Below are 27,587 nucleotides of genomic sequence, written 5' to 3'. Positions count from 1 at the left end.
CGGTTTTTGAAATTTCTCCATTGCATGCAAATATCACACAACGGTGGAGTGATCACAGTTCATAACATGTGTCAGTTCTCGGGTACACTGACGTGGATCATTGTGGATTAATGCAATTCGATGCTCTTCACCAAATCTTCAGGTCTTCTTAAACATGGAGAGTCACTAGTGCCAAAATAATCCTCCCTAAATGGGAAAACGATTTTCTTTCCATTTTCTGGGGTTGGGTTGTTTGGGGAAGGAGACCAGACAGCGAGGTCATTGGTCTCATCGGATTAGGGAAGGAAGTTGGCCGTGCCCTTTCAGAGGAACCATCCCGGCATTTGCCTGGAGTGATTGAGGGAAATCACGGAAAACCTAAATCAGGATGGCCGGACGCGGGATTGAACCGTCGTCCTCCCGAATGCGAGTCCAGTGTCTAACCACTGTGCCACCTTGCTTGGTCCCATTTTCTGTCCAATGGCATTATCCCTACATATGGCACAAACGTTTCTGGCTGCTGCTGCTGCTATATACAGGGTGTTACAAAAAGGTACGGCCAAACTTTCAGGAAAATTTCCTCACACACAAAGAAAGAAAATATGTTATGTGGACATGTGTCCGGAAACGCTTACTTTCCATGTTAGAGCTCATTTTATTACTTCTCTTCAAATCACATTAATCATGGAATGGAAACACACAGCAACAGAACGTACCAGAGTGACTTCAAACACTTTGTTACAGGAAATGTTCAAAATGTCCTCCATTAGCGAGGATACGTGCATCCACCCTAGGATACGTGCATCCACCCTCCGTCGCATGGAACCCCTGATGCGTTGATGCAGCCCTGGAGAATGGCGTATTGTATCACAGCCATCCACAATACGAGCACGAAGAGTCTCTACATTTGGTACCCGGGTTGCGTAGACAAGAGCTTTCAAATGCCCTCATAAATGAAAGTCAAGAGGGCTGTGGCCAGGAGAGCGTGGAGGCCATGGAATTGGTCCGCCTCTACCAATCCATCGGTCACCGAATCTGTTGTTGAGAAGCATACGAACACTTCGACTGAAATGTGCAGGAGCTCCATTGTGTATGAACCATATGTTGTGTCGTACTTGTAAAGGCTCATGTTCTAGCAGCACAGGTAGAGTATCCCGTATGGAATCATGATAACGTGCTCCATTGAGCATAGGTGGAAGAAACTAAACTGAGCTCTAACATGGAAATTAAGCGTTTCCGGTCACATGTCCACATAACATCTTTTCTTTATTTGTGTGTGTGGAATGTTTCCTGAAAGTTTGGCCATACCTTTTTGTAACACCCTGTATATAATGTCGTGTGACGACAGCCTCCCGGCCGGTAGACCGTTCGCCAGGTGCAAGTCTTTCGATTTGACGCCACTTCGGCGACTTGTGCGTCAATGGGGATGAAATGATGATGATTAGGACAACACAACACCCAGTCCCTGAGCGGAGAAAATCTCCGACCCAGCCGGGAATCAAACCCGGGCCCTTAGGATTGACAGTCCGTCGCGCTGACCACTCAGCTACCGAGGGCGGACTGTCATCCCTCTATTGAACTCAAACAGAAGAATATGTCAATGTTCCAATTACTGCACTTGAGACACCATTTTTTAACAGCCACAGCTTCACTCACTACCTCCAAATGACAAAATTGCAATATGTAAACTCAAATAGCAACAGAACTACAAATAAAAAATGACAATCTACAAATAAACCTATACAAACTGCAATACCAAGATGTAAAACAAAAACGCTATGAACTTATGTGACAACCTAGTATTTATTGCAGCATCAGGATATCTTTGAGAAACAAAGATAATTTCTATTTGTTTCTTGTAATTTTGGGCTAGAATATGTCTAGAATACACTGTAAAATATTACTTATCACTACCATATCAAACACATTATTGTTTAATCTATCACAATGATACATTTTTTCAATACAGCACTGGGCTGGTCAGCTGGTGCTTACGGGCACTCAACGGCGAGGTTATCAGAGAATACAGCACTGAGTCTATATTTCCCAACGAGCTATACCTTCACATTCCAGTGGCACTGTTTTCATAATTTCTAAATGATCGACATTTAGTTTTTTTTTTTTAATATTGCATGCATTTCATTTCTTTATATCACAAACAATAATGATTTTGAACATGACCTAAAATTTTAGCTCAGTGTTCCGCAATCTTTTATTACACGTTACATCCAGATGGGTCTAGACTTAACATAGCACATCAAAATGTCTGTTCACTCAAAATCATGTGAATCTAATACAATTATTACAAATTATTGCACTGTCATATAATCAATTACTACTATTACCACCAGCACCAGCACCACCACCGCCGATGATAAAGTTCGATGAATAGTCCTGTAACATTAACGCAGATTAACTATAAACTACAGTTACCTTACTGTCCTTCAAAATAGCCACCTCCCATAATTATGCACTGCTGAGCTCTGCAATACATGTACTGGAAACTTTGCATGTCATCTTCGTTTGGAATGGTGTTCAAAAACCACATCACATTTCGACAGATGTCAGGAATATCATCAATTCTCTTTCCTTTCAAAGAGAGTTTGAGTTGAGGGAATAGGAAGAAGTCTTGAGGATTGAGATCCGGCGAGTGTGGTGGATGTTCATGTTGCACCACCCCCTTTTTTGCCAAGAACTGTTTGATGATATCGGCTGTGTGTGGGCGAGTGATATCATCAACGAAACAATTAGGAACACTATTGTGCATATTGGAGCCGTACCGTGCGTAGACGTTGCATGAAACAGGCCAAAATTTCAACGTACTGTGCAGTGTTCAACGTCGTTCCTTCAGGTAGAAATTCCTTGTGAATAATGCCTCGTCTATCGATCATTTTGATGCACGATTTTTTGCCCGACCTTTTTCTGACGAGTTGATTTTGGAGAACGCCATTCCACGCTTTGCCGTTTCATTTCAGGGTCATACTGGAGATAAAAGGTTTCATCCTCAGTGACAATGCAGTTCAAGAATTGGGTGTCGCATCCACTGTTACGACAAAATCCTGTGAGGCCTCTAAAAGTGCCTGCTTCTGATCATCAGTCGCGGATTCATAGTTCTTCTGCAGTTCATCTGCTATCATATGCACAGTTAGTCGACGGTCATTTGTGTGAGATCCTGTCCACTCGTCTCTTATAGCATCCCTAGGAAGCTGTTTTCTCGGATAGCTAGACAACATACAAGCAGATCATATTAATGGAGTTTATTACAGTAGTAGAATTGACAGCACTTAACTTTTGTTTCTACATATTGGGTCGCAAGCAACTGGTGACTTGCATATAATCAATGTCCTTTGACAGATACAATTTTCATGCACGCTTATCACAGAAGATCACAAGTCACTGCTATCGTTAGTATCACTGCGGCTCTTCTAGTTCAGGTCTACTAGTGCTCTCTTCTAGTGCGGCCGCAGCTAGGCGGTGCATCACTTTTACTCTCTTCGAGTAAATGACGCTCCTGTTGTGACGATGTCCTAGTCGGCGTGCTATTGGCCGATGTTGTCTCACAGCCCTCTCTGCTCTCACATTCTCGATCTTCGTGCTGGTGCTTGTCATTATGCCGGAACATTTCGTGATGAATGTCCTCACTTTCTCAATGTTTTTGACACTGATGGCGGTTACCAGTTGTCCGTTACAGAGATTGTCAGAAACACTTTCCCGGCCTCTTCAAAAACAGGCAAACCGCTCTTACTCAAACTTCACGGGCAGTGCTCGATCCCTATAAACACGTACCTGCATTCCTCGCGTTTGTTTTGGTGTCTTGCCAAGATTAAAACAAAACTTCAAATTGATCCTTTGCTCATTCATTTTCCTGTTCTCAGTTCAGACCCAACGCACTAAACAAGCACTTTGTCCAACAGGCCAAACACAGAACACACACGATGCTCAACTGAACTACGACGGGGGCAGGTTGTCATCACCAGCCGCTACGCAGGTGCAGCGTTGTGAGTCGCCAGTGTTACCTGATTGGCAGTTCTGAGTCCATTCACAAACCTTTATTGTCAGAGACTGTATTATAAAACATGAATGAATTCATGCATTCATTAACAACTTCTCGACTTTAATTCACTGTACAAAATACACATTCCTATTCAAATTCTGAAGTAAATAATTCGACCCATACCTTCAATGTGATACTTGAACCAGGTTAGCTGTACAGAAACAGCTGATTCACAGCAAAATCATTGACAAAACAAGCCTCATTTCTTTATTTCTTGATAGATCTGAGTCTCTCTCTCTCTCTCTCTCTCTCTCTCTCTCTCTCTCTCTCTCTCTCTCTTCTTTGATATTTTAATTTCAGTCAATATCAAGAACCACAGTTCACAGAAACATGTAGTTGAAAAGAGTAATGACACATTTACTGCCATCTCAGATTCAGCCAGGTATTCTCTGTTTATTGACAACCAAAATGTTTCCATGTACTCCATAAAGTAAATTATTCAGAAGATCTTTCAAATCCAAGAGACACCGTCAAAACCATCAACACACACTCCATTTTTTTGAAATTCTGCTGCAAATACTAAATGTTCCTTAATTAAGTCCATTAACACCATTATCATCAGTAATGGGCCATACAGTCGGGAACATCTCACACAATCCATTTTCAATTCTATGTATCCACTAATTTAACTTATTGATAAATCCTTTAATATTACCGATATGACTCAGAATAGTTTTGTTTCTACCTTGCGTTTTTCTGTTTAGTTCATTTACGTGTATTAAAATATTAGAAAACAACACTAACTTGGATAAACATTCCTTATCTGCAAATAAATATTCATGGTCCTCAATTGTAAAAAATGCAAGTACCTCATCTCTAAGTCCAAACATACACATTAACACTTTACCTCGAGATAAACATCATACTTCTGAATGTAGCATAAGCACAGTGTGCTGTGATCCCATTTCTTGACACAAAAATGTAAAAATCTGCATATTTAGGTGTCAAATTTTGACGAGTTTCAGACCTTTTACTATTTTATCCATCACAATTTTCAGAGGACATAGGACAAAATTAGCACCAATGGCTTTGCAGTGAATGAAATAATGGCCAGTTCGGAAGCCAGGATTTACATCGCACGCTTTAGCTATGAACCCTTTCACCTGATGTCATAGAAGCAGTTCTGTTTGTAGAAACACTGATGTAATCCTTCTGCATTAATACATTTTGGACCAAGAAGTTTTGTGTGGTTGCCAACACCAGAGTACTTGTCGATGTGAAGTGAGAACTTACAGTTGCTCTTTATTTTCTGTCAAAACGTGTTTGATGTCGCTGCACACGTCATTAGCTTGCTGGCTGGCTGTGTCAGCGGAGAGAGGTATTTTTGAAATTTTAGTAGCAGCTTCTGAACCAAGCACATTTGTTTATACAACGGCACTAACAACATTTCTGCTACTTTATCTGGTTTTTTACCTCTTAAAGTAAGTTTGGCTATTTTATAGCTAGCTTCCTGTACTTTTGCAAAACACATACTGACATAGTCATGAGATTCACTATTTATTTATTTTGTTTGAACAACTGATGAAAATAATTCACAGCTTTATTTAGCAGAGAGGAAAGTTTTACTGACAAATGTCATTTCAATTTACTAGCAACCACAGAAGCAAAAAAAACCTGCAAGATAAATAACAGCATTCCCTTTTTTTTTTTTTTTTTTTTTTTTTTTTTTTTTTTTTTTTTTTTTTTTTTTTTTTTTTTTGGCTTGATGTTTCCACTACTGGCACTCAAGGATGGACCACTGCATACAACAAACTTATTCATATCAGGGGAAAAAATTGGTTCAGTAACACTATAATACAAATTACTGGTGCAGCAATAACTATATTCGCACTGCTGCAGAACATAGCTGTTATAAAACTGAAGTTTGGAAAGTCCAGGTTGAAATAACAACATTACTGTTGAACTGAAACATTATATTATTGTCCTATAATGTGTGGGTCCTATGGATGCGAACAAAAGGGTTAGAACGAAAAGAGCAGTAAAGTTTAAAAAGCGGCAAATGGAACAAATATCAAAACAAAGGAATAAAAATAATAAGAGGGGAGACAGTTTTGCTAACCTTGGAATTTTAGGAAAAGTACATACAGCCAGTCATGCACAAAAGATGCGGTGTTACAAAGGCCTCTCACATTACCGGCATAGCCAGAGCAGTGCTACAGGTGTGAATACAATTAACTTAAGATAGACAAAGAATAACAAAAATAGTGAGTAAATAAATTACACTTAATTTCTATGTATCAAATAATTAAATAATAAACAAGCACCTTCTGACTTGAAAGTGAAGGAAATACATGACAATTAATGCCTTTAAAAACAAAATAATGATATGAATATCATAGAGGGAAATATTCCACGTGGGAAAAATATATTTAAAAAGAAAGATGATGAGACTTACCAAACAAAAGCGCTGGCAGGTCGATAGACACACAAACAAACACAAACATACACACAAAATTCTAGCTTTCGCAACCAACGGTTGCCTCGTCAGGAAAGAGGGAAGGAGAAGGAAAGACAAAAGGATATGGGTTTTAAGGGAGAGGGTAAGGAGTCATTCCAATCCTGGGAGCGGAAAGACTTACCTTAGGGGGAAAACTCTTTGCCTTTACAAATGTCTGCTTGTGTCTGTGTATGTGTGGATGGATATGTGTGTGTGTGCGAGTGTATACCTGTCCTTTTTTCCCCCTAAGGTAAGTCTTTCCGCTCCCGGGATTGGAATGACTCCTTACCCTCTCCCTTAAAACCCATATCCTTTTGTCTTTCCTTCTCCTTCCCTCTTTCCTGACGAGGCAACCGTTGGTTGCGAAAGCTAGAATTGTGTGTGTATGTTTGTGTTTGTTTGTGTGTCTATCTACCTGCCAGCGCTTTTGTTTGGTAAGTCTCATCATCTTTCTTTTTAAATATATTTAAAAACAAAACATTTACAGTATGACTAAAATCAAAATCCCTCAATTTCTTACAATATTATGTAAATATTCATATCACATCCATCACTCCAGTTGCAGAATACTGTTTTAGTGGCTCACATCAATTTTTTAAATTTAGTATTTTAGTCGTATTTGGTCATAGAAAAATGAACTGACCACCAATATAAACTTCTAGTACATAAACTGAGGACTCAGGATGGAGGAGTATCAACAAGAACTTTAATATAGCAGATAACTATTATTCCCACCCAACAACAGATTTTTCAGTTATCCACCAGAAACTTTTTATCAAATGTTAAAATTACAAATCTCACCATACACTGAGGAGAAAAAAGCCAGGGAGGTAGCAAAAGCCAGGGGGATAGCATTATGAATATACAAAGATGATCATATTATTGCGTACACAAGGTATAAAAGGGCAGTGCATTGGCAGAGCTGTCATTTGTAGTCAGCTGATTCGTGTGGATAGGTTTCCGATGTTCTTACGGCCGCACGATGGGAATTAACAGAATTTGAATGTGGAATAAAAGTTGGAACTAGCTGCATCGGACATTCCATTTTGGAAACCGTCACGGAATTCAATATTCCGAGATGACTATATGGGTTGGACCCGCAATGTAGAAGCCAGTGGTGGCTCCATAATGGTGTGGGCCATGTTTAATGCAATGGTTGGTTGGACGGTTTAAAAGAGGGCCGAAGGGACCAAACTACGAGGTCATTGGTCCATTGTTCCTAATAAAACAATGCCACAAGAGTGAGAATAAAACAGATGAGACATACAACACAAAATGGAAAGAAAGGAAAAACTAAAAGAACAAAGGAAAGGCAACAAACACTAAAAGGAAGGAAAGACGACAAGAAAATAACAGAGACGTGCTAGAAACAGAAGAGAGTAAAACAAGAAACCAGATTACAGTGGCCATCCGACCACGAGAATAAAAAGGAAAAGCCAGCCACTCTGCAACGCATTAAAACCTCCATCCTAAAAGAACTATGGTGGAGGACACAGAGGGACAAAGGACACGCGCTAAAACTTAGATCAAATGATAAAACCCACCCTCGTGAATAAAACGTAAAACTAAATCAGCCAATGAGGCACTGTCAGATAAAATGAGCGGCAACAAGTCCGATAACCCAAGATTTCGTCACTGGGCTGTCAAAGTGGGGCAGTGCACCAGAATATTGACCACTGTCAACCGGGTGCCGCATTGAAACAGAGGTGGGTCTTCACGGCGCAGGAGGTAGCTGTGGGTCGCCCAAGCGTGGCCAATGCGGAGCTGGCAGAGAACCACAGAGTCCCTGTGAGAGGCCCGCACGAAAGACTTCCACACATTCGTAGTCTCCTTAATAACACACAGTTTGTTGGGCGTACTGTTATGCCAAAAAATCCTGCAGCATGAGTCAGAATGCAGGTCAGGTTTAGAGATGCCCATCTCCAGAAGCAGTTTACACGTAGCCAGTTTGGCCAGCCTGTCGACAAGTTCGTTGCCTGGGATTCCAACTTGTCCCGGATCCACACAAAGACCACTGAACGATGGGAGCGGTCCAGGGCATAGATGGACTCCTGGATGGATGCCACCAAAGGATGGCGAGGGTAGCACTGGTCGATAGCTTGTAGGCTACTCGAGGAGTCGGTACACAGGAGAAACGATTCCTTGGGGCACGAACGGATCTACTGAAGTGCACGAGATATGGCCTCCAGCTCTGTAGTGAATACACTGCAACCATCGGGTAAGGAATACTGTTCAATACGGCCTCTGCGCACAAAGGCGAAGGCCACATTACTATCAGTCATCGAGCTGCCGGTGTAAACCATTTCAGAGCCCTGGAACACTTCACTTCAAGAATCGAGCGGAAGTGACAGCGGAGAGCCACAGGGTTAAAGGAGTCCTTAGGGTCACACGTAAGGTCCAAGCGAAGCTTCAGCCTACAGCTACACCACGGAGGTGTACACGAATTGACTTTGAGGAGAGGTGGTGAAGGGAAGGACTCCAGTTCAGACAGAAGCGATCGCACGTGAATCACAATCATTAGCCCTCGGTGGTTGGGGAAAAAAAACGGTAATTGGGATGTTCAGGAGAGCTATGAATGTGTGCAATGTAACTGGTGAGCAGTTGTGCACGTCCGATCCGCAATCGAGGGCAAACAAGGGCTCCGCACAGCTGCAGCAGCGTAGAGCGATCTGCACCCTAGTTGGTGTTGCTCAGGCAGCGGAGGGCATTGAGGTGCTGTCAGCACTTACGCTTAAGCTGACAAAGGTGAGGAAGCCGAGTCGAACGAGCGTCGAAAACCAGACCTAAGAATCGATATGCCTCCACTACAGTAAGGGGATCGTCATTAAGGTAAAGTGCTGGTTCCGCACGAACGGTACGATGCTAACAGAAATGCACGACATAGGTCTTCAGGCCAGAAAACTGTTAGCCGTGGGCTCTAGCCCATGACAGTGCCTTGTGGATGGCTCCCTGTAGGTGACACTCAGCAACACCAGTACTGGAGCAGCAGTACAAAATGCAGAAGTCGTCTGCATACACAGAAGGTGAGACGGAGGGCTCGACAGCTCCTGCCAGACCATTAATGGCCACTAAAAATAGAGAGACATTCAATACTGAGCCCTGCGGGACTCAATTCTCCTGGATATGGATGGAAGTATGGGAGGCACCAACTTGGACACGGGAAATAAGGAGTGACACGAAGGTTTGGATAAAATTCTGGAGTGGGCCCCGGAGACAAAACTCATACAATGTGGCAAGGATACGATGCCACCAGGTCGTGCTGTATGCTTTACGTAAGTCTAAAAAGACGGAAACGAGGTGTAGATGTCCGGAAAACGCTGTTCGGATGGCAGACTCGAGGGACACAAGATTATCAGTGGTACAGCGACCCTGGTGGAAGCCGCCCTGACACGGAGCCAGTAGGCCACGTGACTCCAGGACCCAACCCAACAGCCAACACACACACCATACGTTCCGGCAGCTTACAAAGAGTGTTTGTGAGGCCGATTGGCCAATAGCTATCCACATCAAGCAGGTTTTTACTGGGTTTGAGTACCAGAATGATGGTGCCCTCCCGCCACTGCGACGGAAAGACGCCATCGCACCAGATCCGGTTGAAGATCACGAGAATATGTCACTTGTAGTCAGGTGAGAGATGTTTAGTCATCTGGCTGTGGACCCAATCAGGCCCAGGAGCTGTGTCAGGGCAATGTGCAAGGACACTGAGGAGATCCCACTCTGTAAATGGGGTGTTATAATGAAATGAATGAGAGGACTTTCTCTTCCAGCCGCTGTTTGAGAGTGTGAAAGGCTGGTGGGTAATTCTCTGACACAGAGGCTAGAGCAAAGTGGTCAACAATCGCGTTTGCGTCAGTAGATAACACACCATTTATGGTAACACCGGGAACACCTGTCGGGGTCTGTTACCCGAAACGACGTTTGATCTTTGCCCAGACTTGGGAAGGTGACGTATGGCACCCAATGGTTGAGAAGTATCTCCCAACATTTCTACGTCCATCATCTAATAAGTTGGCAAATGTGGGCACGGAGCCATCTAAAGGCTACGAGGTGCTCCAGGGAAGGATGCCGCTTATTCTGCTGTAGAGCTTACGGACGCTACTTAATTGCTTCAGCAACATACAGCGACCACCAAGGGACTGCCTTACACCGGGGCACCCTAAAGAGTGAGGGATCGCGTTTTCTGCCACAGAAAGGATTGTTGTAGTCACCTGCTCAACCATCACATCAATGTTACAGCGTGGGGAAGATTCAATGGTGACAGCACAGGTGAAAGTTTCCCAGTCCACCTTGTTTAGGGCCCATCTGGGCAGGCGTGCACGGGCGTGATGTCGGGGCAGTGACAGGAAGATTGGGAAGTGGTCACTACCGAACAGGTCGTCATGTGCTTTCCAGTGGATAGATGGGAGAAGTTCTGTGCTGCAAAATGATACATAAGTGGCCGAGTACCTACCTCATGCCACAATGAAAAGTGTGGTGGCCCCAGTATGTAGGAGGCAGAGGTCGAACTGAGACACTAAAGTTTCGACATCTCTGCCTCGGCCAGTAAGCACTGTGCCACCCCACAAGGGGGTTATTGACATTAAAATCTCCCAAGCAGTAAAGGTTTAGGGAGTTGATCTATCAGTGCACCTAATACATTCAGGGGTACTGCACCATCTGGGCGAAGATATACACTGCAAACAGTTATTTCCTGCATCGTCATTCTGACAGCCACAGCTTCAAGAGGGGCTTGAAGGGGCGCAGGTTCACTACAGACTGAGTTTAGGACATAAATGCAAACTCCACCTGACACTCGATTATAGTCACTACGGTTCCTGTAATATCCCTTATAGCTGTGGAGGGTGGAGGGCAGGGATCTGCAATGCCGGGAACCAGGTTTCCTGGAGGGCAATGCAGGAAGCAGGTGTAAAGCTTAACAGTTGCCGCAGCTCAGCCAGACGGTGGAAAAACTGCCGCAATTCCACTGGAGGATGACGTCATTGTGAGACTGGGAAGGCACGGAACATTCAATGAGGCAAGTTTACCTCTCAAAGTCACCTGCTACCACCGCCTTACTGCGTGAGCAGTCTATATACATTGTGTGAGGGTCTGGTGAGATCCAGGTTCCCAGCGGATGCCAGAATCTCCACCCCATCCTCAGACACAGAGCTCGGAGGTAGCAGTCGTGTGGGTGCCTCTGCAATTTCCTCGGTCTTAGGGGTCTTCTTTTCTGATTTATCTCGCTAATCCTTGGGTTTCCCTAGCTGGGAGGGCTTCACTGGCTCAGTCTCCGGGACTGAGGATGAGCGTGAAGCCCTACGACCAGCTGCTTTTGAACTCTTCAGCCACTGGCGGGTGTCACGTTTCCCACTAGCAGAAACCTGGGAAGGGAGTGATCCAAGGGACCCCTTCCTAGTGAGAGAAGTCGGAGAAGACTTACACTTCTCCAACTTAGAAGTGGGGATGGACGTCCCCGATGGTTGGGGGGGGGGGGGGGGGGGAGGGGGGGGGGGGGGTTGCTCCCAAAGTAGGCAGTGACTGAAATGCCCCACACCGTCAAGGGGACAGGTGTAGTCTTCGGAATCTGAGAGGTGACTGGGGTTGGCAGAGCTGATGGTGCCAGAACTGTTGTAGCGACGGCATGAGACAATGTCATACATACAGGATGCAGGCATTTAAATTTTCTCTTACCCTTAGTGTAGATTGGCCCGTCCAGAGTCTTGTACTTCACGATTTTCCTTTCTTTCTGGAGAATCCTGCAGCCTGGTGAGGAAGGCGAATGGTGCTCTCCACAGCTGACACAGATGGGAGGTGGGGCACAGGGAGTATCGGGATGAGATAGGCGTCCACTATCTCGACACGTGACACTGGAAGTACGGCGGGAAGACATACAGCCGAACTTCCGGCACTTAAAGCACGGCATCAGGGGAGGGATACGGGGCTTTACATCACAGCGGTAGACCATCACCTCGACCTTCTCAGGTAATGTATCACCCTCGTAGGCCAAGATAAAGGCACCGGTGGCAACCCGATTATCCCTCGGACCCTGGTGGACACGCCAAACGAAATGTACACCTTGCCGATCTAAATTGGCACGCAGTCATTGTCAGACTGCAGAAGAAGGTCCCTGTGAAATATGATACCCTGGACCATATTTAAAATCTTATGGGGCACGACGGTTACAGAAACACCCCCCAGCTTGTCACAAGCGAGTAACATCTGAGACTGGACAGAGGATGCTGTTTTGATCAAGACTGACCCAGATCTCATTTTGGACAATCCCTCCACCTTCCCAAACTTGTCCTCTAAATGCTCAATGAAAAACTGAGGCTTCATCGTCATGAAAGATTCCCCATCAGCTCTCGAACATACAAGGTACCTGGGTGAATAAGATCCGCTGCCTTCCTTAGCCTGATGTTCCTCCCATGGAGTGGGCAGGGAGGGGAACGATTTGGGGTCATACTTCTGTGCATCGGGGTCATACTTCTGTGCATTGAATTGAGCTCATGAACACTTAGAGACTGCTGGTGTTTCACCACCAGCAAGAGATGGTGGACTATGCTTCAATGCGTGCCATCCGCCCTGATGCCACCCACTCCAATCAGAGGCCTTTGCCACGTGTGCCACCCAGCTGCAGCAAATTGGCATTTGCCTGGTAGGAAAGCCACTGTCGGGAGTCCCGATGCCCCAGGGTAACCGGCATCTACTCCTCGGCATACGTGGGGAGTTAACGGTGCAGGTATCAGCAGGGCGATCCCTGTGTGGTCAAAGGGCTACAACCAACAGGGTACATGGCGGCCCCACCACAACAGACTGTCTACCGTGCTGGATATCAGGTGCAAAGTCTACAGTCATCGTCGACACAGAAAGCGACACTGCGTAGTGCACAGGAAGGTGTCCTCGCCCAATAGATGGAGAATGGGCGGGACTGAAGTGCGACGACGAGAAATTGGGCTATAGATCTCAATGCACGATGTACACGATGCACCGTGTAAGGCGCCCTTCCACAATTGGCTCGCTCTTTGGGAAAATTTCGAATAATGGAGGTCAAACCTTCAGGGGACCATCACATATAGGCCGAAACATGTGAAACTCCTTTTAGTCGCCTCTTAATGGCAGGCAGGAATACCTCGGGCCTCTTCTTACCCCTGGACCCGCAGGGGTCTTTAATGGAATGGACTGGGTCATCTGACCCATCTGAATCGATCACGGAGTGCGAATGCTTACGTTCAGCTACTTGGACACCATCTGCAGCTATTTATGGCCTCTAGCTTCCCAAATGACGATGGAATTTTTACAGTTGACAACGCACTGTGGCACCGGGCCACAATTTTTCATGACTGGTTCGAAGGACATTCTGGACAACTCGAGCAAACGATTTGGCGACCTAGATTGCCGGACACAAATCCCGTTGAATATTTGTGGAACATTATTGAGAGACCATTTGGGCACAAAATCCTGCACTGGCAAGTTTCACAATTATGGACGGCTACAAAGGCAGTACAGATTAATAATTTTGCAGGCGACTTCCGACAACTTGTCGGGTCCGTGCCAAGTCGAGTTGCCGAACTGTGCAACGCAAAAGGAGGTACAAGATGATAATACAAGATATCTGATGACTTTTGTGATATTAGAATCACTATCATCATCACCTATGGTTTGCAGCTCCTGGCTGGGACTGTTCAGAATACAAGCCCCTCCATCTTTTCCTGTCCATTCACAATTGACTGCTCAGGTGTTGGAAGATGCACTGAAGCTGACAAAAGTGGTTCGCTCGTGAAGCACTGGAAGAAAATTATTCCCCACCACTTTGTTTACAATGGACACGTTGCTGCCAATGCTATGAAGTATCAAGGAACTATTAATGCCAAATCACATACAAATCATTTGTTTACAAAATGACTCTAAATAGCTCGTAATTCTTCATTGTGACAATATCATCTCTTACACAGCATATCAAATAATTAATTATTTGCATGTTAGTTCTTACAATATAGTAAAAGCAGCAAAGCTTTCTGCCGTGGCGCACACAGCCACACAAACACAATGGTCGCCTACCGCGGCAGAGTTAAGCGGTGCCCGTAACTTAGTGCCGGCACGTTCCGCCAGCCGGCGCTGGAGGCGTTCCCGCCAAACATTCAATCAGCCACGAAATACACATGTGCACGAGCCTTTTTCCAGTGTGGATCATCACACTATAATATCACCATCCACCAGACAGGGACCGCCAACGGCTGCCAATCATCTCTGCGGAATCAGCGGAGGAAGACTGGAGCTGCCGTGTTAAACAGCCGGAAGAAAGGGAAACAGTCGTCTTTCGACCTGCCGGGGACTGCTGTCCGGAAGATACTTCGACACAGCTGGAACGTCCAGGTGCCACGTCTTCACTACGGTGGGCATCGACCCCGGACTCTGCGTCCGTCTACTTCCTCGGCATCCGCCGGAAAGCGTCGAGAGAAAACCAGACAAAGGAACGTTAAGTTGTTAATATTTCAATTCAATAAGCTGGCATATTCTTTGGCTTGTTATAAAATTTTGGTAGGAGAAGAAGCCTTTTGTTTTCGAAGAAAGTTTATCTTTTTGTAAAATTAAGCGGTGGCCTTGCTCCACCTAATAAAAATTTTTATTCGCACATGGGTGTTAATCTGTGGATACAACACATTCTTTCTGCCATTACTACTGGAAAGTCCATGGCCTTATCAATATAATCATTTTCAAACATTATTACTGCACATACATCAAAAAAATCATTTTTTTAAAATATACTTGGACACACAAACAAATCTACTCACCAAATGGCAGCAAGAGGAAACATACATAAAATTTGAGGAACTGAGCAGGCTTTCAGATCTAGTGACTCCTCCTCCTAGCAGAAGGGTTGTAGGGGAAGGAAGAAGGCTGGAGGAAAAGGACTGGTGAGGTTTGGGAGGGTTACAAAAGAGTCACCCAGAGCCCCGGGTCAGTGGAGACTTACCGGACGGGATGAGACGTAAAGACTGACTGTCGGGGACTGCACAGGATGAGAATTGAAAACCTGAGAGCTTCCTTCACCTCTAGGCTCCCAGGTTTTCAAATTTCACCCGGTGCAGACATCTGTGCCCATCGATTTGCTTCAGATGTAGAGGTGCGACACCTCGGTACAACTGTGGTTCTGTAGGCAACTGAAAACATTTTTCCTTGAAGGCTCTGATCATCTCGGCTCACAGTAGGATAAATGTGTTAACAGTGATGGCAATTAGTTTTGAAATCATTAACAGTTTACTTACTTTCTTTCCCGTCTGTTCCATTCTCCTGCTCCTTATAAGAGGGTAATCCCAAAAGTAAGGTCTCCTATTTTTTTATAAGTACATAGATAAGGTTATTTCGACAATGGTTTACATCAGTTTGCAGCTTGAATATTTAGCTATTTTTTGACATAATCACCATCTCTGTCAATGCATTTTTGTAGATGCAGTGGCAGATTTTGTATGCCCACGTCATACCAGCCAGTGTCTACAAAAATGCATCGACAGAAATGGTGTTTATGTCGAAAAATAGCTAAATGTTCAAGCTGTAAACTGATGTAAACCATTGTAGAAATAAAGAGTTCTATGTACTTATTAAAAAAAATAGGAGCCCTTACTTTTGGGATTACCCTCATATATCACTATTAGTGTAATTCATCACAAATCTACTCATGTCATTGAGAATAACCATTAACCTATTTCTATTAACAGTAACATAGCACTATTAAGACCCTTAATACAACAACAAATCCTGTAAATGTAGGAAATGGCACAAAAATTGCACCGCAATAGCACAAAAAACCCAGATACAGCTAAAAGCAAACATGCCGTTTTTTATAATGAGTCACAACATGCACAGTACTACCTGAATTTTAGTAAAGCTAAGTTTACTGTCTTTCAGCATGCACTGCCTCCACATTTGAGTCAGTATTGTGTAATTTTTTAAGAATACTTGCATAAAAGTAGATGTATTTTTATAAGACCAACAGAAAAAAAAGACTTTTTTAAACGATGGTATCTTTTCTGCTGCTGGCAAATGAGCAACTTGACTGAAATCAATTAAATCCGAGCACTGTGCAGTGTTTGAGGTGCTCCCTAGTATTCGAGCACTGTTCTATGCCATTACCCGATTCGCCTGTCGCGCTGCTGGCAGCAGGCTGTGGGGCTTCTCCCGTAGACTCGGCCGCAGCGAGTCTGTCCCCGGTATCGTCGGAAGTGGCCGGTTTGGGCTCTTCCACCTCCGTCTCGCTGCCCCGTTTCTCTCGGTCGAAATTAGATTCGTCTTTGGCAGGCGCAGTCCCCTCGCCACTGGCATCGCCATTCACAACTGGCTTCTTTTGTGGCGGCTTGTAAAACAGATGAAATGTTTCCATCAAATGCTACTCGGTCTAACAAATGAAAGTAAACATTAATATTCAATACTATTTTACATTGGTTGTAATCTGACTTATTCTGCTTATCTGTACTACTACTTAATGACAAGTTGGTCTTCTCCAAAAATTTTGACTGATTTAATTCCAACACACAAGCAAAGATGAACAAGTGTTCACAGATCCTATGATATGCATTTTAGAATCCATGTTTACTGGACTTTTTACTTATTTCTGGATAAGTAACCTATCCCTAACGTTTTCTTGCGATTTTTTATTTTTCAGACACCCTGTGCATAGAAATGGATGTGTGTCTGCTCCACATGGCCTCCTAAACTACTTTCAAACAAACTTGGCATGCATATTCCTTACTGTCAGCCACAATCACTGTGGTCCTAAGAACCACCTATCTATCAGAAGGGTGGGGGTAAGAGTAAGAAACAGCGTAGCCCTTGACGTGCAAATACTCTAACTTTAGTCATCTGGTATTTGAGAATGAGAGTACTTAGTGACTTGCAACATTTTACACATAATTTGAAACCTTTACAAAACTTTTTCTCCTTGATAACCCCCACAATTTGATAAAAGGAAAAAAACTTCCTGGCAGATTAAAACTGTGTGCCCCACCGAGACTTGAACTCGGGACCTTTGCCTTTCGCGGGCAAGTGCTCTACAATCTGAGCTACCAAAGCACGACTCACGCCCGGTCCTCACAGCTTTACTTCTGCCAGTATCTCATCTCCTACCTTCCAAACTTTACAGAAGGTCCCGAGTTCGAGTCTCGGTCGGGCACACAGTTTTAATCTGCCAGGAAGTTTCATATCAGTGCACACTCCACTGCAGAGTGAAAATCTCATTCTGGAAACATCCCCCAGGCTGTGGCTAAGCCATGTCTCCGCAGTATCCTTTCTTTCAGGAGTGCTAGTTCTGCAAGGTTCGCAGGAGAGCTTCTGTAAAGTTTGGAAGGTAGGAGACGAGATACTGGCAGAAGTAAAGCTGTGAGGACCGGGCGTGAGTCGTGCTTCGGTAGCTCAGATGGTAGAGCACTTGCCCGCAAAAAGCAAAGGTCCCGAGTTCAAGTCTCGGTCGGGCACACAGTTTTAATCTGCCAGGAAGTTTCATATCAGCGCACACTCCGCTGCAGAGTGAAAATCTCATTCTAAAAGGAAAAAAAGTTTATCACTTACTACATTTTAGCTGTTCATGCAGTAAAAATGCCACATGAAGCATGATGTTTTAATTCTCATTTTGTATACAGTATTCATTTATACCAACGACTGTACCAACAAAATTGTATTGTTATACAACACATACACTATGTCATCAAAAGTATCCTAATATGAAAAACGTATGTTTTTACAGAATTTCTTAAACTATTTTTCTACATAGTTGACACTATTGTTTAGACATTTGTCATAGTGGAAAAACCAACTCTACTACACCCTCTTCACAGAAAGATGACACCAGTGGAGACAGTATTTTTTTTTTTTTGCATCACCGTCAGAACACTTTTCTCCAAAATCACACTTAAAGTTCAAGCACAAGTGGTAGTTGGAAGGCACTGGATCAGGCCGTACGGAAGGTGACCAAACTGCTCCCAATTGAATTGTCAGGTTAGGTTTCAATGACACAAGCAGAAAGGGGACGTACATTGCTAAGAAGCAACGTAATGCTTTGACTCGACACGCTAAAAGTTTTCTGTGTTTCACAGTATTGTACCACACCGACGGTTTCACCTACGGGAAGGAATGCTACAAGCAGAATGCCCTACCTGTCCCAGATCACAGTGCACATCACTTTTTGTGCTGACAATATTATCCTGAATTTTTGGTTCTTGGGGATTGTGAGTGCCTCCACTCTGTTGAATGCTGCTTTGATTCTGGAGTGACGTCACAAGCCCAAGTTTTGCCACCAGTGACAATTCTGTTTAAGAATTCATCTTCCCATCACTGTATCTGGTAAGAGATGCCAAAACACTGTCAAGTCGCTTCATTTTCTGATCACTGGTAATCACATTTGGAACCTGACAAGAAAACAGTTTGGGAAAATTCAAGGAATCTGTGACAATCTTGTGTAAGAGTGTTTTTGAAATTTGTTGAAACTCATGACAAAGCATTCTTATTGGGAATAATCTGTTTTCACGAATTTTCTCAATCACTTTCTCAACCAAACCATCACTGACAACAGAAGATCACCCACTCCATGCTTCTTCACGAACAATGGTCTGTCCGTTATTGAACTGTCTCACCCACACTCTTACCATTCCACCAGTCGTCACACTTTCACCACAAATCTCTAAAAATTTATGATGAATTTCAGCTGGCTTAACATTCTTCACATTCAAAAACTGTATTACAGAACACACTTCACCGTCAGTGAACTCAGAGGTTGTCTTAAGCATTATGAACAATCACTAAGAAATGTAAACAGAACACAATCCGGTTGTAATGGCATCAGTGGAAAGTCAATGAACCAGAAAGACATGTCTGAATGTGCAGAGCTGCAACAGTATTAACTTTATTAACATGTCTCTGGCATTTGCCAGCCAGGGCTGGATAGACAGTATCGAAAATTAAAAAGACACTAGAGAGCCAAAGAAACTGGTACACCTGCCTAATATCGTGTAGCACCTCCACAAGCATGCGGAAAGGCCGCAACACGACGTGGCACGGACTCGACTAATGTCTGAAATAGTACTGGTAGGAACTGACACCATGAATCCTGCAAGGCTGTCCATAAATCCATAAGACTACAAAGGGTTGGAGATCTCTTCTGAACAGCACATTGCATATGCTCAATAATGTTCATGTCTGGGGCGTTAGGTGGCCACTGGAAGTGTTTAAACTCAGAAGTGTGTTCCTGGAGCCACTCTGCAGCAATTCTGGACGTATAGTGTGTCACATTTTCCTGCTGGAATTGCCCAAGTCCGTCGGAGTGCACAATGAACATGAATAGATGCAGGGAATCAGACAGGATACTTACGTACCTGTCATCTGTCTGCACGTAATAGGTGTCCCATGTCCCTCCAACTGCACACGCCCCACACCATTACAGAGCCTCTACCAGCTTGAACAGTCCCCTGCTGACATGCAGTGGACACGGATTCATGACGTTGTTTCCAACCTGTACACATCCATCGGTCTCATACAATTTGAAACCAGACTCATCCGACCGGGCAACATGTGTCCAGTCATCAACGGCGCAATGCCCATGGCCAACAGTGCAATGCCCGTGGCCAACAGTGCAATGCCTGTGGCCAACAGTGCAATGCCGGTGTTGACGGGCCCAGGTGAGGCATAAAGTTTTGTGTTATGCAGTGATCAAGGGTACACGAGTGGGCCTTTGGCTCTGAAAGCCCATATTGATGGCGTTTCATTGAGTGATTCGTACGCTGACACTTTTTGACGGCCCAGCATTGAAATCTGCAGCAATTTGCGGAAGGGTTGCACTTCTGTCACGCTGAACAATTTTCTTCAGTCGTCGTCAATCCCGTTCCTGCAGGATCTTTTTCCAGTCGAAGTGACGTAGGAGATTTGATGTTTTACCGGTTTCCTGATATTCGCAGTACACGCATGGAATGGTCATACAGGAAAATCCCCACTCCATTGCTACCTCGGACATGCTGTGCCACTGCTCATGCGCCGTAAACCATAACACCATGTTCAGACTCACTTATATCTTGATAACCTGCCACTGCAGCAGCAGTAAACAATCTAACAACGGTGCCAGACACTTGTCTAACATAGGCATTGTCGACCTCAGCGCCGTATTCTGCCCGTTTATGTATCTCTGTATTTGAATACGCATGCCTATACCAGTCTCTTTGGCACTTCAGTGTAATATGTAGCGATACAAAAAAACTCAACAGATGGAGCATTTTAGAATACATAAATTTCCCTATTGACATTCGGGTTATATCAAAAATTTACTAGTTTTGGAGAGAGTTCAGTAAATCCACTCACTTTCTTCACAGTAAAAAAATTCGTGGATGGAGTACAACAGATGTAGTTTTAAGCCCCTACAAATTTTGTTCTTGAACCTCTCCAGTGGCAGGAGCCGCACTTCCTTGGGTAGCGACCTGAACATTCTCAGGGCAATGTTTGGAAAGCTACTTCTTGTTTGGACAGTCAACAGGTTGGTATATTTATGCTCTCATTGTTGCAGGTGTTGTGGTAACATATGTCATGCCTCTTGTTGAAGGAATCTATATTTTCTTAAATGTGAAGAAGGCACAAAAATACATAATGACTATTATAGCCATTATTCCAAATTTTGTGAATAATCACCTGTTCCTGTCTTCTATTCAATGTTATGATCCTTATTGCTTTTTTGGACTAATAATACTTTCTAGCAGCCTACAGAGTGACCCCATAGTAACAGGCCATAGCCAGTATGGCTGCAAGACAGTGAATAATATACTATTAGGAGAGCCTGATCAGTTACATTTTAATTTTCACAGGGCATATATGGCTCTTGACAGTTCATCACACATATGTGCAGTGTGGTCCTGCCAAGAGAGATTGCTCTCCACCATGAACCCCACAAGTTTCAGAATCCATACACAGTTTACATATCCTTTGTCACTGAGGCTATGTATAAATATTTTCATTTTTTTCTTCACTGATTCAATTTTATTTATAACAAACCATTCTTTTGTCTCATCAAACAAGTCACCTGCTGCTTCTTGAGCCTTGCTGTCATCGATGCCTTTTGAGTGCAAAGTTGTGTCACTGGGGCCCATTACAAATCCCTGTGGCACGCCATATTCTATCCTTCATTCTCGATAACACTTCTTAGACTGATACAATCTGTCTTCTGTTTTCCACATAAGATTTGAGCACTGCCAAAACAGCAGGTCCGACTATAAAGAGACTGCACTTATTTAGAAGGAATCTATGAGGAATGCAATCGAACACCTTACAAGGCCATGGACTGTCACTGTTAAAGATTCTCTTTCTCCAAAAGTGTGCTTTATCCTAGTAACTATATCTAGTTCTGCCATTGTTGTATATTTCCCTTTCTGACAACCATACTGTGCGTCTGAGAAGTGTCCATTAATTTCGAACTAATATGAGATTTGGTCTTTCATTGCAGATTCAATACTTTAGCAAAGACTGGAATTTTTGAGACTGGTCTGAAGCTCGCTACCATGTCTGGGTCACCCTTTTTATAAACAGGTACTGTCCTTGCAAATTTCGAAATGTCTGGAAATACATCAGCAGAGATATACTTACCAATTACCATAGTTATTGGTTCAGCAATATGGTGGATAGTTATCTTCAGGAAATTAGTGGACATACGGACATGCTGCAATGGCGGCAGAATGAAACTGTAGTTACTTTCCAGACATGCCTCGTAGATTACTGTGCCGAGTGTGGTGTTCCAGACGGTGACATATTGTCTATGTGGCTCTCGCTTCATCTGAAATGAGCCCACCTCCTGAGTCGACGTATGTGGTATGGCTGTACAATCCTGAACAGCCAAGCACAATGTGTATGACCTAGGCCATCAGCCACCTCGGGCCATCGAGATCCTGCACGGGATAGAGTACGGCTCTCATGAACCAATGATTCTACATGTGCAGCATTGCTGTGGAATCCCGACTGGCGCGAGCCGCAATATTCAGTAACAGTAAACGATAGTCTTAACAGGCCACAATCCTGACTCAAAACCCATAGCACGATCGTTAATTGCATGCAGAATGCAGGTGGCATAATATGTATTTACATCTGCATCTGTGTCAAAATTATAATTTTCATATTCTATCACATAGTACGCTTCTTGCCAATTTGACATTGCCGCATACTGTCTTCAAAAAGGTTGCAATTTTAATGACATGCAGTGTAATAAAATCGACTTTGATGTATTATTCTTTTTATTAACAAGGTGAGGCCATGATATACAGATCATGGATTTATTTCAAACTTTGTACAGTTTTAGTAGTCCATTAGGACAACATAAAATGCAAGTGGTAAGGTGTACTTCTGAAGGTACCTTCACACCGAAAACCAACTCCAACGAACAGAAACAGTTTGGTAAACTTGCAACTGTTGATAACTGTTGTCAACAGTTAAAAAATGTTGACAACAGCTTCAAACTGTTGTAAACACACATTCAGTATTTGTTACAGAAAAGCAAGAATTTCGTAACTGTGAAGATGAACTAGCAATTTGTGTTATAACTCTTGGTGTAATTGTCTGTCATGAAAATCAACCCAAAATGATATGCATGTGGTTCAGAAAGTTTTTGTTATAAAGAGAAACTCATGGAGCTTATAATTCTGTATTGGAGGAGATCTATGCTGAAAACAGGCAAGGTTTCAAGAATTTTGTCAGAATGACGTGTGCAGTTTTAAGAACTCAGGCCAGTAGCACAACATATTCAACGAAAGAGAGACAAATTTTAGAACTACAGTATCATCAGCAGAACAACTTCTTGTAACCCTTCGATTTTTGACAACAGGCGGCAGTTATACAAGCTTAATGTATTCTCGTCGAATATCACTGGCCAAGATTAGTGAAACTGTGCCTAGAGTGTGCTGGGTTATCGCGAATGTTCGCAAGGATTTTGCAAAAGTAAGTACTGGTATTTTACTTACTATACATTCTTAACACATTTATACACGTACTTACTACATATTAAAATAAAAAGACTGATAAAGTGAAATAATTTATTGTCAAAAATGTTGACTTATTTTGGCTCTATTTTTTTTTTTTTAAGAAAAGAAATGATATCAGTCTGTTTCCTCAATATGGATTGCCAGTGTTTGTGTTTCATCTGCAGCTGCAGCCTCATTTTCAGCTGCATTAAATAATGCCGCTCTTTCTTCAGCAGCAGCTTGGGTTTCAGCCTGCTCTGCAAGCATTTCTTTAGCATTGTATATTACATCAGAAATTCTACGTTTTACTTTAATAAGAACTTTCTCGTTCCTTATCTCTCTCAGTTCAGTGGCAACCCAATCTGCAAATGCAGAATGGGTGTCTGCTGTATTTGACTGTTTTTTATTTTGTAATGATGAAGCAACCGATTTCATGCACTTTACAGCTTCCTCTGTAATAGTGATCCTCTTCCTCTTTTTTGTGAAATTCGGATCTCTGACAGATACTGAGGGCAATAGGGAGCGTGCATTTGATTGTGGTGTTGATGATGGTACTCCAGGTGCAAAGATGTTTGTTGCTACAGATGAGATATCTTCGTTAAAGCTTGTAAATTGTTCAGTGGTGTTGATTAACAATTCATGTGATCCATCATTATCATCACCATTACCCTCTTCAGTGGTGGCTAAGTGGTGAACATCAAATGTTTCTGGTAACTTCTGAAATACAGAAAATGTAAACTATAAAACACTGTCCCCCATAAAGATACTTATTAAGACATCAATTAAATTTTAACGGCATTTTTTTCTTATTTTTGTAAGAACCATCTACAAAGGAAGAATGAGAAGAAGTATCAAATGGATTTGAAACAATACGGAACTTTCCATATAGTACTGGAGCAACAGATGGCCAACACATTGAAATAGTGCAGCCAGCAGGAACTGGATCATTGTGTTATAATTACACGTTGGATATTTAGTGTTTACCATTTGTAAATGCATATTACAATGGACTCAGTTATGAAGCAGGTATGCAAGGAAGTATTTCAGAAGGTGGTGTCTTCAACAGCTCCAAGACGGGTGAGTGATTTTCTAAGGAAAAGATCGCTCTACCCACACCAAGACCATTCCTGGAAGAAATGTGAATGTCCCGTTTGTTACAGTTGGAGACGATGCTTTTGCTCTTTCAGAGTACACAATGAAATCATACGCACGGTGGCAAGAGAAAAGTAGCCAGGAAAGAATGCTAAACTATCGAATATCTCACGCTAAAAGAATAGTGGAGAATTTTTTTGGAATACTGTCAGCAGTTTTTTAGTGTCTTAGAACAAATATGCAAGCAAGTCCTAAAAAAGCAACATTAGTGACTTCTGTAGCAGTATCTCTGCACAATTTTCTTAGAAGAAATAAAGAAAATGCCACAGCTTACTCACCACCTAGCAGTTTTGATGTGGAAGATCCAGAAACAGGCAGAGTTTCAGATGGCAGATGGAGGATGTCTCCACAAAATAAATGTCTTCAGAGAAAGGAAGGCAAAGTGGGAAGGACCGCAAAGAATATAAAGGATGAATTTGCAATGAAGTGAAATGGAAAGAGAAATATGGAAAGAGAAATATGCATAAATAAATATCAACTGAAAGGACAAATGTAATTACAAACTTCCAAACTAAACCCTTGTGGTGTTATTAACAATATAAGTCACTAATTTGCAAACTACTTTGTATCAGATGTTGACAAAGTGAAATTACAAGAAAAATAAATTTCCAGTGAAAATACAGATGCAATTACAAAATAACCGACTAAAAATCTTACAGCTTCAGTTACACTAGTGAACGGCATTTTACTTACGATTGTAAATATTTTTCTTCCTGGCTTTATATGCTCACAAAATATCCATTTCAGAATGTAGATCCCAGCTGTCCCAGACCCACTTCTAGTTTGGAGCATTTCATAATGCTAACGATTGTACTGTCTTTACATATTCGTCCATTTCCTTTCACATTCCACAAGCAGTACACCAATTTTATGAGAAACTTCTTTCAACAAATCTTTCCTTTTATATCTGTCTTTATATGTAGAATCAGATGGATCCCACAGAGGTTTACTCATTTGAATTTCTAACAAAAACTGAATAGTTAGATCTGTTGCCCACTCGTGAGTTGCCACTGTCAAAAGTAACACAGCAGACGAAGAAAAAACACAGCAGGCAACACAGCAAATGTGCATGCGTAAGTCACACGATTCCACCATGTTTTTGCCCACTGACCATAAACTTTAAACTCGAGACAAAACTTCCCTCAACTAGTTGTTCAAACTCACGACTTCAAACAACCGTTGACAACAGTCGAAAACTAAGTCAAACTTCGAGTTAAAAACAGTTGTCAACCGAGTTTGTTGGAGTTAGTTTTCAGTGTGAATGTACCTTTAGGAAATTTCGAGAAAATTGCAAGAGATGTTTCATGTGTCAATGATGTACCAGTGCATTGCAAACCTGAGCAGGAGTGGTGATGGCGGCCATGTAATTAGGGTCCAAGCTCCATAATTGGTACACTATTGGATCAAGCGCCTCTCCCTCTCTCTCTCTCTCTCTCTCTCTCTCTCTCTTCTCTCTTTCCCTCCCTCTCTCCAAATTTGCATGAACGTTTATTGAATTTACAATGTTATTTGGCTGTTTGATCATTTTTATCATCAAAAAAAAAAAAATTAAACTATCAACAAGTAAATGACCAATGATTTAAAGTTTTCCAGAAAATGTATGCCTGTTGTGATTTCTGAAGTCCTTTATAACAGCAGTCGGGTAAGATACCGAGCACAGCTTTGCACCTGGATGCTTTGATCTGCAGACACAAGTTTCAAGGACAATGGGACAGGCTTGGAAAGCCCAAGTCAAATATTGATAAATAAAGGTGTAAATAACTTTGTTCAATAATACAATCAGTTACAATATACCAGAATATGAGGGTAATGTAAGATTGTCAGATGTACTTTGAGCATTATAAGTTGCAGGATATTTTTCAGACAGGCATGTAAAACGTACATTAAAACAGCATCTATTACATAGAATGAAAGCAATTTTCCCCACATGCACAAGGAATCTTCAGAGTTTTTAACAAAAAACAAAGCTCTTAGAAAAATTTCTTGCTCTCCCAAAAATGTGGATGGAGACTGCGCATAACACAACGCCTTCATAAATATTGCTGCTGAAAATTGGTAATGCACAGCTGAATGTATTTTAGTAGCATCCTCTCATGAAGAAATTTCTTGTTCTTTGTCAGATATGAACAAGTTTGACGGCATTTGATAAAGTTTTTAACTGGCCCATAGAAATAACAGTCACATAATATTTTTTGTAATAATAACAATGGAAAGTAAATAAAAGTTCAAACAAATACACATGTCTTTTCATATTACCTTTAAAATTTAATACATATGAAGTAATAAGACTAATCTTGGGAAAAAAAGAGCAGGAGTCAATCCCATGATAATGGAGCTTGCGATTTAAAAAATCATTTAACTTTTTAATTTTTCATTGTTTGTAGGTCGTTACTTTTTTGTTGTATAACAAACAGCTTCCCTCTAACTTCATTTAATTTTAATTACAATATAGTATCATCTGATGGCAGTAGCTGAAATGGTGTAATAAAACCAGAAACATATTACACCAGCTAGACAGTTTTATTGACAAAAAATTTTCACAATAATAATTGATTCTTACAAGAAACTTATTTCCTTTTTCAATATTGCATTCTAAGGATAATTCTTGTCTACTTTGCTCACACAATCTGTTACTGGGAGAGAACATGGGGAGGATGGATCTGGATGGCACAGACTTGTGAACAGTCAATGAAGTTGTACCCACAGCATGTTGTGCACTTGGTGGTCAATTCTGCACTCATTCATTCAGTGGACAGCTCAATGGTAGCTATGTCCACATTAAAGGCTGTGCAAATGTTACAGGTATATGATATGACTGCTCTGAAAGACAGCCCTTCACAGCCTTAAGTCCACAGTGGGGCAGGAACAGAACATGCTGCGTGGATAAACAGGACAGGTCTCACACCAGTGTCTTCCACAGGGGAATGACCTATGTGGCAATGGATAAATAGGTGTAACATAAGGATGGTCAGGGATATTTTGTAGATTGACTGAGTGTTTTAATACCGCTATG

The 27,587-nt window shown here is 42.5% G+C and overlaps 1 protein-coding gene across 1 annotated transcript in view; it reads right to left on the bottom strand.

The window, feature by feature from the left end:
- Positions 1-27,587, bottom strand: part of LOC126109564 (uncharacterized) — a 151,297-nt gene that overhangs the window by 18,000 nt on the left and 105,710 nt on the right. The window contains exon 10 of the mRNA XM_049914586.1: positions 16,581-16,800. Coding sequence (XP_049770543.1) covers positions 16,581-16,800 — 220 coding nt within the window. The remainder of the gene's footprint in view (positions 1-16,580; positions 16,801-27,587) is intronic.

The sequence above is a fragment of the Schistocerca cancellata genome, chromosome 12, assembly GCF_023864275.1.
Source record: "Schistocerca cancellata isolate TAMUIC-IGC-003103 chromosome 12, iqSchCanc2.1, whole genome shotgun sequence".
NCBI lineage: Eukaryota > Metazoa > Arthropoda > Insecta > Orthoptera > Acrididae > Schistocerca > Schistocerca cancellata.
This window is presented reverse-complemented; position numbering and strand designations above follow the sequence as displayed.